The sequence below is a fragment of the Dendropsophus ebraccatus genome, chromosome 1, assembly GCF_027789765.1.
Source record: "Dendropsophus ebraccatus isolate aDenEbr1 chromosome 1, aDenEbr1.pat, whole genome shotgun sequence".
In the NCBI taxonomy this organism is placed as follows: Eukaryota; Metazoa; Chordata; class Amphibia; order Anura; family Hylidae; genus Dendropsophus; species Dendropsophus ebraccatus.
In genome coordinates, this window is record NC_091454.1 from 127,991,709 (window position 1) to 128,006,211 (window position 14,503).

At 40.2% G+C, this 14,503-nt stretch overlaps 1 protein-coding gene across 1 annotated transcript in view; it reads left to right on the forward strand.

The window, feature by feature from the left end:
* Positions 1-13,024, forward strand: part of USP6NL (USP6 N-terminal like) — a 128,736-nt gene extending 115,712 nt beyond the window's left edge. The window contains exons 13-14 of the mRNA XM_069978740.1: positions 2,467-2,619; positions 11,108-13,024. Coding sequence (XP_069834841.1) covers positions 2,467-2,619; positions 11,108-12,507 — 1,553 coding nt within the window. The 3' untranslated portion in view covers positions 12,508-13,024. The remainder of the gene's footprint in view (positions 1-2,466; positions 2,620-11,107) is intronic.
* Positions 13,025-14,503: the final 1,479 nt, after the last annotated feature.

Here is a 14,503-nt window from a genome sequence, read left to right on the forward strand (position 1 = left end):
AAATATTCCCCCAAGAGCTGAGTCCGTGTGGGTTTATCCGTAGGGAGTGTACTAGGGAGAGAGTAAGGGGTAGAGTAGTATTTGGAGAACACAGAGGCAATCCCCTCAGGATCGTAACGTAGAGTCCCGTCTCCATCCTTTAAGGCGTACGGTGTGGTTCTCAAGGTCTCATCTCTAAGCTGAGAAGCTAAAAGCGAGTGAGTTTTGTTGGCCTTGTCATAATACTTATGTCTAGTGAAGGACAGTAGTTTCTCTACATGAGCTAGGGCAAGGTCTTTTAGTTTATTTCGCAATACCACTATTTCTCTAAGTGTGGAGAGGGAGGGTTTGTGAGCTAGAAGTGATTCCTTGGTCTGCAGTTGTTGTTTATATAAACTGGCTAAATGTGAGGTCGATTTTTTTAAGGTGCGAGGAGAGAGCAATACAATTGCCCCGGAAAACCGCTTTGTGGGCTTCCCATAAAGTGGAGAATTCCGAAACACTTCCCTCATTATCCTTGAAGTAGTCACGCAGAGCCTGTGCCAATTTGTCCTTATTAACCGTATTTTTTAACAGTGACTCATTGAGTCGCCAGTGACATACCCTACTGGCCTGTGCAGATAGTTTCAGATCTATAGTAACAGGCGCGTGATCCGACCAGGTGATGGGGTGAATTTCGGAATACTTTAGTGCCCTCAAGCCCAGAATATTCCCCAAGAAAAGGTCTATCCGAGTGTGTGTAGAGTGTGGATGCGAGAAAAAAGTGTACGTTTTGTCCGTGGGATGACACACTCTCCAAAGATCAAACAACTGTTGGGCTCGCATCATCCTACGGAAAGCTGCTGATAGGTGGACGGTATGTTCCTTTACATTTTTAACCATGAGAAGATTGTTGCAGTCTGAAGGTGTGGTGCCAGTATTTTTTAAACCGTTGCACCAAGATTGGATGAACCATGGATAGACATGTTTGGAATGTGCCAAAATCGACACTCAGAACAGCTTACACATGTCTGGATAAATGTGCAACAGTACATTTTGCTTCAGCAGTGGGCAAGCTTTAAATTCCCAAAAAGGTAGACAAACTCTTTAAATAGGTTTTCCTAATGCAGTGATCGTTTAATCTTCACTTCACTGTCTGCAGAATGTACTGCCATGCTCAGTCTCTGTAGTGATAGGCTGCTCAGCCAATCACGGGACAGTTCTGCAGCCAGTGGTTGGCTGAGCGGCCTGTCACTTCAGACATTGCTGGGAGCAGGCCGGAGCTAGCAGCACATCAGGGAGCCTAGAGAGGTATGATTAACTTTATTATTTTCAGATATCGCTAACCATGTCTGTGCAGCCCTTGCTACACAATGATTGAGCTATGGAGGGGCTCAGTAAGCAAGCGCCAATCTAGCATATCGGCGCTTGCTTACATAAAGTCATTGGCCCATGTAATACAACCCATATAGTGCAGACTGCATCATGGTTAGTAGAGATGAGCGAATTGCTTATCTAAACGAAGTGAAGCGATTTGTTTGATCAGCACTCCGCTCATCAAGTCAGCTGTCTGTCAGTGCTGCTCCACCCCAGGTGCTATGGAAGTGCTGGATTCAATCCTGGGAAACTGGGAGAAGTCTCCCATGATTGGATCCAGCTTTTCCCGACATCCTGGTAGGAGTGGCAGGGAGCGAAGCAGCACTTACTGCCAGCTGACTTGATGAGCGGAGTGCTGATTAAACAAAGCTCTTCATTTTAATGAGCGATTTGCTCATCCCTAATGGTTAGCTCTAAAGGCAACGTGGAAAGACCACAGGTTGAACATTAGGCAGTGTATCACTTAGCTGGCTTACCTTTCATCCATAGGACACCCTGGTTGCATCAATGTCACCGGTCAGTGGTTTTAGTGTTTTCTGATCAGTGATGTAAAAATACCTATCTTATGTTTTCAATACAATGGAATGCACATTGTCGTTACAGTTGTATGGTTTTTTTTTTAGTTTTTTTCCTGATATAGTGGGCTGCTTTTTAAAACCCTGGTTAAGGGTTATAGTGGATTCTTCACGTACAATCCCTGTATTTGTTTGCCGCATTAATGTTTCATAATGTGTTCACTGTCTCTGTGTGTGTTATGACTTTCATTTTAGGGCCTATGTGTGTTGTTGTTGTTGTGTTTTTTTGTTTTTTTTTGAATGGCCTCACAACACATTCAACACTTGGATGCATTCACAATACCTTCTGTACAAGCTGGGATGTGCCCACCATCATTAATATGCTCTCTATAAAGTCATACTTTTTAATTAAGTTTTATAATTTAGCATAACGTTTTTCACAGTATTGTTGTTCCCAGCTTAATTATTTATAAATAAGCAAATGCTAATAACCCAAAAACCATAATGATGGTTTCTTAGCTATTAGAGATTATGTGATAAAGTAATTTTCTCCTGTTTTACCTGCTAGCTTTGTTATGAAGAGTATACAGAGTAACCTCATTGTGTTTTTCTTTAGAATACTTGATGAAGCTGACTATGGAAGATCTAATAGAGTTCCTGCAGGAGAGCCTTGCTAAGAATTTTGGTTATGATGATGACTATGTGATTGAACAGCTCCAACTATCAATGACAGAACTAAGGCGAGCAAAACTGGATCTCCCCCCTCCAGGTAAGCAACTGCAGGTCTCTTTGGATTTAAGTTCTAGATTGAGTATTGTGATTCCTCACCTTTTTTATCCAGTTACGTAAATATAAATTTAAAGTTTGTATTGATCATTATTCATTAAGGTGAATTCTTAAACTCTTCACTCTATAGGCTCATGGCAGTGGGGTGGAGTGCTACTTGAACAGCTGTTCCCCCAGAGCTAGGTTAATGAACACATGCATCTTCATTGATGCAACACAAAAATAGTTCCAGGCACTAGTGAGCCCCTTATCAGTGCAAGGCAGTAAAAAAGCAGAAACTACAGACACAATGTAATTGCTGGGCACCTGCTGTAATCGCACCAAGCCTCCTGCAGCTTTATGCATTGCAAAAATTAAAGGCAGTTGGTGAAATCTGCAAGAATAGCTGGCATGCTTGGGATAAAACCTACAATATAGGCCACCTTGAACTGAGGGTTTTGGTTTAAGTATGTGGCTAAGAGTTGTTAAAATTTCCGACTCCTGTGCTGCTACTGTAGATTACAGGGGGTTAGTTGCTGAGTAACAAAGACCAGTATTACCGTTAATACCAGTAGAAAATGAACAAATGATACCACCACACTATGACCACTACCATTAGCACTATACTATTACTGAATAAAATCCCATAGTCTATTTAGACTAATATCGCCCTTTTTATGGTGACTGTATTGGTAGATATCAGCTTTACAGTCTCTGCAGACCCTAACCATAACATTTTGTGCTCCTTGCTCCAGCACATACTGTACCCTATGTAGTAGTTACACATCCCTGTGCATGTAGGCCCCAGTAGGTAGTATCCCCCATGTAACTATACCTCTGATAGGATCGCCTGACTCCTGCACAGTTTACTGTTGTTTCCTCTTTTTTTCCCCCTCTTTGTTTACTGTTTACTGTTTACTGACATCACTTGAGCACCATAGCTCTGGGGAATAAAGAACCCTCTTGTTACTACAGGTAGAAAGCTGCCTGCGGCCACAAGAATGGTTGGCAGGATGAGGAGCCAATGGCACTGCATTTAAAACATTACTGACATTCGGAGTAACTTTAGACACATCATTAGGCCTTTGCTTTTCCAGAGCCAGCCATGACTATGTTAACATGCAAATAAAAACGGTAGTACAATCTATAACCTGTTAAGTTTTTGACAGACTTGTCACTTTGTGCGATAGTGTTTGGGGACAGCATGTAGCTGAAAATAGAATGGTTTTTGAAATGGCCTAAAATGTGCTCTTGTCTTTGCTCTAGAACACAGAGAACTTTCCTTGTGTGGTACAGAGCGGTAGAACTCTCTAACTGCTTTAGTTGTAGGCATTCTCTAGTATAGTACCATATTCCTACTGCAGCCTTAGTATAGAAGCAGAAGAGGCTTTGATTTTGCTTGCAATTTTCTGAACATTATTTTTCATTATAATGACTGCTAAATGCTGCAGCAGGATGTCAATTTTTTATCACTGCAGAAAGCAGGTGCTTTCTCGTGACATTTAACTAAAATAAAGCAATAGCTGCCCTTTCTTTAGACTTAATCCATGCTGTGCAGTTAAAGGAGCATTCAGTCTTAAGTGTTTTTAAAACAGAGCTTTGTTAACAGTTTCTGCCAAGGCACCTAGAAGGTCTATCTGCCCCTCTATCCAGCTTTTATTTCTCTTTAAAGGTGAAGAATGTTATTCAATACTAACTTTCCCTCTGCAATTGTTTTTAACCTTTCTGAATGTTTTATACATATTTAACAAGTGATGTAGACCACAAACTGCTCTTTCTTGCTTACTGTAGATGAACTAATGAATACATTTCCCTTAGATAATTTCATACCCCTTAAAAACTTTGAAATGCATGTGTTAAAGTTTGTGGCCGACAACTGTCATTTATGGAACTGCTGTATTCACCGTGGAATAACAAAGTATATTGGCTAAAGGATGCTGAGTAGTAAAGCCACTAGGGGGTGGTATATAACCATAAAATAAAGGGCTACAAAGTATGTATGTATGTATGTATGCATGCGTGTGTGTGTGTGGGGGGGGGGGGGGGGTAAATTTTATAGTTTTATTGCTATTTTCTTTTACAGATGCAAACATTTAGAAGCTTCTGTAAAAAAAAAAAAAAAAAAAAAAAAAAAAAGTCATTCATTCGTGATAAGCACAACATTTAAGTCCAGTACATTAAGGGCCTTTTGGAATCAGTGTGGTACATGGGCTAGAGGTATTTATATAAATCAAATAAATTCATTTACATATATCCAGTATTTAAACCTGATGACCTATTCTTTACTAGAGCATTAAGGGTTTAATTCCCGGCATAGAGCATTAAGGGTTTAATTCCCGGCATCTTTTTGAAGACGTAGTTGCTCTCTGGCCTCTCCTTAGTTTTATAGAGTTTCCCTTTGTTCATATGACCACATGCTGTAGTTTTCAGTGACTGTAACAGGTATTACAGTTGTCTTGTATGCAGGAGTATACTTATTAACTAATGGAATCAGTAGCACCAGGTTAGAAGTAAAAGTAACAGTTAAACAAGGCGTATGTTTTGCTTAGGCTGGGTTCACACTACGTTTTTTTTTTTTGTTTTTTTATTCATCAGCTTTTTAATAATGGAAGTCCATGGAAAAAGGGATCAAAACTGATGGACACAAGTCCGTATTACCATCCAATAACTGAAAAAAGGTAGTGTGAACCCAGCCTTATCCTTAAAAATCCTGGTTTCGATTGTTTGGTAAAGTGCATGGAATTATATGCGTAGACAGGTATAGAGCTCCAGGAAGAATCTTGAGCTTAGAAAAATTTGGTAAACTCAAGGGGGAGGTTGTTTTCATATGTGGTACAGCTGACATGTTATCTATGTTAGTACAATTACAATGATACCCGATTTATATAACTTTTATTCTAATACTCTTCAATTAAAACTTAAATGAATAAATGTGCTTCAAATTGATCTATTCTGATACTTATAAGTGTATTATTTTTTGGTCAATGGGGGTAATTTTTATGGCATAAAACGTACAGATTATCGGTACCACACTTGCATATATGCAACTTTTTCCTCACTTTTTTGCTCACTTTTTAATGGAATAGCAGAAAAACCCACCAAAATTGCAGTTTTTTTTTTTTTTTTTTGTTCTTATGCTGTTTACCATGGGGATCATTTTAATACAGTGAAACCTTGGATTACAAGTAACTTGGTCTGAGAGAGTTTAGCAAGACAAGCTAACAATTTAAAGTTGTAACTTGTATTACCAAATCTTGTTTGTTTACCAAGTCCCCCTGTGTCCCTATCCTGATACTGTACTCGGTAGAAAGCCCTCTCATTTTAAACCACTGCTAGCTGATCAACTCTCCCAGGTAATCAGACACCTTCCGGCTCCCCTCCAGTGCCCTTCTGAGTCACTGCTACGTCCCTCTGACTTTCCACTGCTACTTCCCCATGAATTAAAGGGGTATTCCAGGTTATTTTGATATTTACTCTACTGATTTGTCTTGTAATATAATTAATATGTCTCATTGGTTTCTATTACCAATTTTGTCTTTCTTTAAATTTTTACACTGAGTTGGGGTCCAGGGGGTTGGAATGATTACACAGGTAGGGAGGTCGGAATCTTTACACACGGGGGCTGGGAGCATCAGAGTTATAACACAGGCAGGGGCGCCAGGGGGATCGTAGTTATAGCACAGGAAGGGGGGCCAGGGGGGGATTGGGGTGATTGCACAAGAGATGGGTGCGACCTCCTCCCCACTGACAGGCCCGCTCTGGAACGGGGTGTCATGTGACGTCCTGTGTTCAGGGAGGGCAGTTTATAAGGCTCTGAAAGCTTGCTCAGTGCATAACTAGCTAGAGGCCGGCTGGGTCGGGAACCTCACCACACATCCGGGCCTCTGACATCACAGAACCACGGGACTAATGTAAAAATTGAGAGAGAGAGACAAAATTGGTAATAGAAACCAATGAGACATATATTAATTATATTACAAGATATAATAAGTGATTTGGATTACATGCACATTCCTGGAACAAATTATGCTTGCAATTAAGAGATGAGCGAACCTGGAGCATGCTCGAGTCCATCCGAACCCGAACTTTCAGCATTTGATTAGTGGTGTCTGCTGAAGTTGGATAAAGCCCTAAGGGTCCATTTACACAGAAAGATTATCTGCCAAAGATTTGAAGCCAAAGCCAGGAATGGACTATAAACAAAGATCAGGTCATAAAGGAAAGCCTGAGATGATTCCGCTTTTCAAATCCATTCCTGGCTTTGGCTTCAAATCTTTGGCAGATAATCTGTCAGATAATCTTTCTGTGTAAAATGGGCCCTAATGGAAAACATGGATATAGTCATTGGCTGTATCCATGTTTTCAAGACAACCTTAGAGCTTTATCCAAGTTCAGCAGCCCCCGCTAATCAAATGCCGATCGTTCGGGTTCGGATGGACTCTAACTCGAACCCGGTTCGCTCATCTCTACTCGTAATCCAAGGTTTTACTGTAGTTCAGGTGATTCCACATGCAGCAGTACCAAATGTTTACTTGTTTTATTTATATTTATTTGAAAAAAAAGAAAAGGGGGAGTGATTTTAAACTTTTAATATGAGATTGGATTTTTATATAAAAAAAATTTTTACGCTAGGAAACTTTTATGTAGGGCTGGGCGGTATACCGTTAAAATACCAATACAGTCTGTGGCGTCGGTTAACCGACCTCAACTCTGCCAGGACGGTATCTGTGGTATTTCCCCCCTCCCTCCTCCTCCTCCTCCTCCTCACCCTGCGGCCACATGCTCTGCTCCCCTCTGTTAATCTTCCTGAGGAGGAAGGCTGGAGATCTGACAGGCTGCGCACAGGCGTGCTGTGTGCTCAGCGCTGCTGCTGCTGCCGGTCGGCTCACTCACTTCTCCTAGCTTCTCTGGAAGCTACACAGTGTGCCCTGCCCCCACCTCTCCCGTACATACAATTGGTGTCGGGTATGGGTCGGCACATCCTCCCCCCACCGGGCACCGCACTCTGTCCCCGCACAGGAATCCTCGGCGTCCCGTTATCTTTTGGCAGTGTTGGAAGCAGCCGTGTGTGGCGATCTGCCGGTGATGCTTCCGGCAGATATATGTGCTGCAACACTGAGTGATGGGGGGCAGAGGATTCCTTCCTGTGCGGGAGAGAGAGCAGTGCCCGGTGGAGCATGGAGGTGCCGACTTATACCTGACCCCTGCAACAACAGTATGTGCGGGAGAGGAGGGGGGGTCAGAACAGCACGTGACAGTGACTGGAGGTACATATCAGATAGATATAGACAGACAGATAGGAGATAGATAGGAGATAGATGGAAAGATACATTAGAGATAGATAGATAGAGATAGATAGATAGAGATAGATAGATAAGAGAGAGAGATAAGAGAGAGAGAGATAAAAGAGAGAGAGAGATAGGAGAGATGGGGGAGAGAGAGAGAGATGGGGGAGAGAGAGAGAGATGGGGGAGAGAGAGAGAGATGGGGGAGAGAGAGAGAGATGGGGGAGAGAGAGAGAGATATAGGTAGACATCTATCTCCTATCTATCTATCTTTCTCCTATCTATTTATCTATCCACACACACACACACACACACACACACTGTATATGTATATAGATATAGCAAAAAATATAGGCAGCACACTAATTGAACTGTGGGTGCCAGCAGATGTAAAAAATCAGCTAGTAAAAAATACTCTGATGGTAATACAAACGTGAAAACGTGAACTTATTCCATGTAACAATGTGCAGCAAACTTCACAAGTAATATACGTTTTGGCATCTCCTATTCCCATTTTCAAGTGGCACTAGGAGATGCCAAAATGTTGTGTATTACTTATGAAGTTTGCTGCACATTGTTATATGGAATAAATTCACTTTTGTATTACCATCGGAAAATGGGGTTTTCAAAAGGGGTGTTGCTTTTAAAAGGGGCGTGCCATAATTATCGTTCAATTTATCGTTACCACGGCTGCATGTACGATAAACCGCGATATTGATTTAGGCCATTATCGCCCAGCCCTACTTTTATGTGCAATACACTGATTGCTCATAGGGATCAATGGAGTACACATGTACTGAATTGATCCATCAAATTGGCACTCCATTGCTTCAGCCTGGTTTTAATGCTATGGTAGATTAGTGTGTGTATATGTATGAGCTGCAGTTAGAAACCCCTAACATGTTAACACACACTTTACATTCAAGTCAAACCATGTCCTTAGTTGTCACTGCCAAACTTGCCCGCTCTGGTGCAGATCCACTGTGAACATTTTAGTGATACATAATTATAGGCCCCTACAATATTTATTGGCCCTACTGCCGCAAGAGAAAGATGGTGGTCAGTACCCAGTGTTTGTGGCCTGTGAGTATACCTTTTATTGGCCTGTGAAACTAACCAGAGGATTTGGTGTCCCTATGTGCAAGTTATTTCAGATTTATTTGTATAGTAAACATGCTAAATTTATGTTTGTAGAACTTTCTGAATATTTTTCTATGTAACGTTGCTAATTAAGATTTCCTCCTTTTGTGAGTTTCACCTACAGACTTGTTGGATTTGTGAGCTCAGGTGTTAAATCTGACTTCACGTGGTATTTAAATTCCAAAATCAGCATAAACCTTGGAAAGTGGGAGGCAAGCTTAAGATAAACTCCTGAAAGAACCGCAGGAGTGACATTATTAACAAAGGGGACATACATTTAAATACCAACCAAGACAAAGATGGATTATATTAAAAGGCTTTGTTTTAGAATGGTGCTACTGGCTTCATTTTTTTTCCCTCTTTTTAACAAATTATTTCTTGAATTTGCTTTATAAGCCGCGTACTGAATAATTAACATTTCAGCAAAAATTAACTTAGCCACTCAGAACTTGATGACTGCATGTATTTGCTGTTTGGTACTATGTTTATTTAAGAGAGTAGATGGACATGGCATTGTGTTTTTTATCTGTTTTATTCGAAGGTATTTCTGATACAAACAGCACATATCAAACAAAGTATTGTACAGCAAGGAGCAAAGTAATAAAAGCAATACAACACTCTGTTAAAGTCTATTACATCTCAGTCTCATAGCAATATGTATCATTACCCACAACAGAATATATTTACAAACCAAAACAGTATATCTAACGCTAGAGAAGCATTGTAGAGCCCAGTATGTACCAAGTAAGTTGTTTCTCTATCAAGTAGACATTTTCCAGAGGTGGGTAGCTCTGATTCAGATATTATTTTGAGCGGTACCAAATGTCCCACACCTTCCCAAATTTATGTATATAATGCGTTCATACGATACCGCAGTATTAACTAGCGCTATCCACATAGGTGGATAGCCAGGCGATCACCTACTAAATCTAACTGCAATAGCCTTGTGTGCAAAGGTAATGGGTCCACACCTACTGGCTTAACCCCTTAGCGACCCATGACGTATCTGATACGTCATGGTGCCGCGGGGGGTGTTCAGAGAGGGGTCCCGCTGGGACCCCGATCTGAACGGCGCTGATCCCGGCTGATATGTACAGCCGGGCAGTGCCTCTATTAGCCGGCGCGGGTCCCGTTGCCGCGCTGGCTAATTAAGCCTCTAAATGCAGCTGTCAAACCTGTTTTACAGGCCATCAGATAATATAAAAGTTTTATACATGTTACATATCGTTTCAATCATAACAACTTGAGGTTTTACCATAGGGCGAACGTCGTAAATGCTAAACTCCCCGTAATCAAAACAAATTCCTTTTTTTTTTCAATTTGACAGCACAAATTATTTATTTCCGGTTTTGCAGCATATTTTATGGAAAAATAAATCCTGTCATTGCAAATTACAATTGGTTTCAGTACATTCTTTTTAAGTTTTGCGCATGAATAGAACAGTGCCGACGCGTCATAGAGGTGCAGGTGTTTTCTCCCACTGGGAGCAGGCTGACCCGCCTTAATTGCTTCAGCCCCGGATGGTGCTCGGCAATAGACCGGTGCCATGCGCGGGAATCAGACCACAGTTCAAAAAAGGGACCACTGCACTGGCTCCATAGCCCCATTTTATTCATGTGCAAAACTTAAATAGAATGTACTGATGATACCAAATAGACAAACCAAATAGTGGTACCAAAAAGCCACACAGTTAGATCTAAGAGTACTGTCAACGAACACATTTCTGTTAGTAATCACTTTAATTCTACTTTTGTATTTTGGCATTAAAATATGCAGGAGCAAAGCTCCCAAAGTCTTTCCACTAGTCTTTTATCTTCTACATAGAGCTTGTTCACATGGCAGATTTTAATGGTAGAAAATTTTGCCCCAAATTCTGTGCACAATTCACATGTGACATCTATGTGGATTTTAATGCTGATTTTAGGCCTGTCCCGGCTGATGGAGAGGTAAATCTGTATTTGTAATCAACTGTAGCTGGATACATACCATTGTATATGGCAATATTTCTAAGACTTTACATTTAGTCGTTATATTAATTATGATCTTTCTTCTGTCCTTTAATCTTAGGCAAAGAAGAAGAACAGCCTAAAAAACCTCTTGGTCAAATTCCTTCTGAACCTGATCAGATACTTACAAATCATATTATGAATGGACAAAAAAGTACCAGCAAGCTTCCAAACCAAATGAAACCTGACAAGGTTCCTTCTCCAAGTAAAGCACAGCAAGCTTTCCCAACCGAAAAGAGGAGAAAGAATTCCATTGAGAAGCCTGCTTTGAAATCCACAAATAGGGAATCTGTAGAATTACATACTGAACAATTTAAGACAGATGGACATCATAAAAAATTTCCACAGCCTGTTAACCCAACTCAGGACAAAGTTAAGTACTATGACCATGCTGCCGCTAACCAAAACTCAAATGCAACTTCTAGTTCATCAAAGGGAATCACTCCAAAATGGAATTTGCCATCAGAACCCAAAAATAAAGAGCTACTGCTGAAGCATATGCATGATGGTAGGGGAAACCCACCAGAATATAGAGTTACAAGTCAGTCTGACTCTCAGGGTTTGGGAGTGAAGCAGAAAAATAGAGTGTTTGATGCAGGTGGTAAGAGAGGATCTAATGCATCGCAATATGATAATGTTTCTGGTGGTGAAAATGAGATCGACAATCATGTTGAAGATTATAGGCATCAGTCAGATTTATATGACCGAAATGTGATGTATTTGAACAGCACTACATCACGTATTTCAAAAGGATCAAGTCCACCAATAGCGACTGATATTAATTCAGCTATTGGTATGCAATCACGCTCTCCAGGACGTTTAACACCATTTCAGGGTACTGATGATGGGTACAGTCTAAAACAACCACCGCCTTCCTATAGCAGCCCACCACTTTATCATGATAATACAAAATACTCAATGAATAGGCTAAATAGTGAGCACCATTCACCAAACTGGATTGGTCCATCAAATAGACCCTATGGACACAGTTTTGGTGTTACTTCAGATAAAATACTTATGAATTCTACTGCTAGGAAAAGTTCAGTTACATCACCTTCTAGTAGAATTGAAGTTCTACCTGCAGAAGAGAATGCAACTCTACGCTTGGGTAATTTTAATCAGAAGGAAAACCACAGATATGTTATTCCACCAATAGATTACCAAGCGGATCACACATTCTTTCCTGAAGTGTCTTTTGGGACTTTTGGGCAACCATTAAATCGAGATGCATCAAGAAGTTATTTATCTAATCTGCAAAAATCCCCAGGAACACATCAGCCCTCAAGCCCAGTCGCCAATTTTTCATCTTTATCTGTTAATAGTCCAGTAAGGCTAAGAACTTCACCACGCAATGAGCAAGGAACTCCACCCCGGTATCTGCATTCCAAACCAGGAATTAATGCACTGCACTTTCGGAATCCCCGTGATGGAGTAATAATGCATGAGTCTGTGATGCTGTGAACGGTTTATTGCTCATGGTTTCATAGTAAAATCCGGTTGCTTTATTTTCACAAGCAACATTTCAAGCATGAACTTGAGCCACCTAAAGACGTCTGGAAAGTGACATTATACCGTAACAAATACGAAAGCATTGAATAACATTGTCCTAGATGTACCAGCTAGGTGTTTACACCTGGAATCTTAGAATGTTCTATATGTAGCCTTTTATGTACATAATTGTCCTGAGATATTTATTAATTCTTTAGCTACATAACTTTAGTGCCTCAGTAGCTGGTTTTGCATCAAGAAATTATTTAACAAATTTTATGTGATACCACCGATGTTTAAGGTGAAAATTATGTAACCGTATTCTTTTACTCTAAGAATACATTTGGGTTTTCTTTTAGGATATTAATGTATTGAGTGTCTGGAAGTGACTGTTACCTGTCTGGAGTTGAAAAGGCATCTCCTTCTACAGTACATCTGTATACTTCAGATTCAGCAAAGGGTCAATTAAGACGTACCTATTACGTATGTTCTCTCAGTTTCAGACTAATGAAAGTTCTAATTTAAGCTTCATGTTAGTATGTTGACATCTGTGTCGAGGAACTAGAGATCAGAGCTTACTGGTGTTATGTTGTTCCTGTAGACAGTACATGAAAGTATTACAAAGTTTAATGCACAAGATGGCTAACAATAACAAGACCCTGCAGTTTTTTGATGATGGTTCTGTACTTAAGAAAAACTTTTCTTAGTACAGTACTTCAGTATTGAGCACCATCTGCTATAGATTCCGCCTAGGTTGTGTTAGGCTGTCTTCCAACAACTCTAGCCTTCTCACGCTGTAAAATACTTTATTGTATCCATTTGACACTATGCACTTTACCAGTATTGATTTTGAAAGTGCTGTACCAGCTGTGAGATGTAGGTGTTGAGTGCATCTTATGCAAAACAAAAGCTAATGCAATAAGGTCAGAACGTCCAAATTAAAATCACAGAAAACCCAGATCATCATTGACTGAGTACATTTCCCTAAATTCTATTGTATGGTATAGAAAAACCTTTCCTAATAGTGAATTTCTATTAATTTCTTTAGTATGTGCCTATGGAGGATGGTAACAAACAGCACTTCTTTGTATTACTGTAACTAACCTTAGCTGGGTTGTTTTAAACCTTAGGGATGCGTTCACACATACAGGATCAAATCTGCTGCGAATCCTGTACGTGTAAACGCATCCTAATACTCTTTCATGCAGATTTTGCTTTGGATTCCCTGCAGATTTCACCCTTGCCTCACTGAAAGTGGTCAAATCCACATTAAAAATCTGCAACAAATATGTGCATAATGAACCAGCCCTTGCTCATATTTCAGTGTATCAGCAGCCTCATTCACATGCTTACAACTAAAATCTGGGGTGTATTTCACCTGTACAAATTCTGCATTCTCTTCTAGGTAGGATCTCCAAGTGTCACTGGAAGCAGAGACACAAGACCTAGTATAATCTAGGAATCTTTTCATTGACAGATGACCATGCTTCTTGATATGTCTACATTTTTGGTGCAATACTGTACGTGGTGCCTTCTTTGTTTGACAGATACCTCTTCTCTCTCCACATTGTATTTAGTACATATTACTTTTCTTCCAGTTACTGACATACTGCAGTTTTTTTTTTTCTCCAGATATACAGTATTTCCAGTGTTCATATGATCTCAGTTGAGTATGTATCAATCTCTGATATAACTGCTCTCCTTTGAATACGTTGTGTGTCTTCCAAGAACACAAACCTTACTAAATAGGTAACTGCTTTCAAGCATCCCCCTTTTTAAAGCCAAATCAAGGAATGGATGATAAAGAAACACAAAAAGTGTTTCCATTTTTTTTTATCTATCCCTAGTTATGTCTTCAAAAACTACTTAAAGAAATAACTGCATCATAACGTCACATGGCTTTTTTTTTTATTCTTGCATTTATTATTTTACCCATGCTTTCAGTTGTATGTCTTCCCGCCTTCCATAA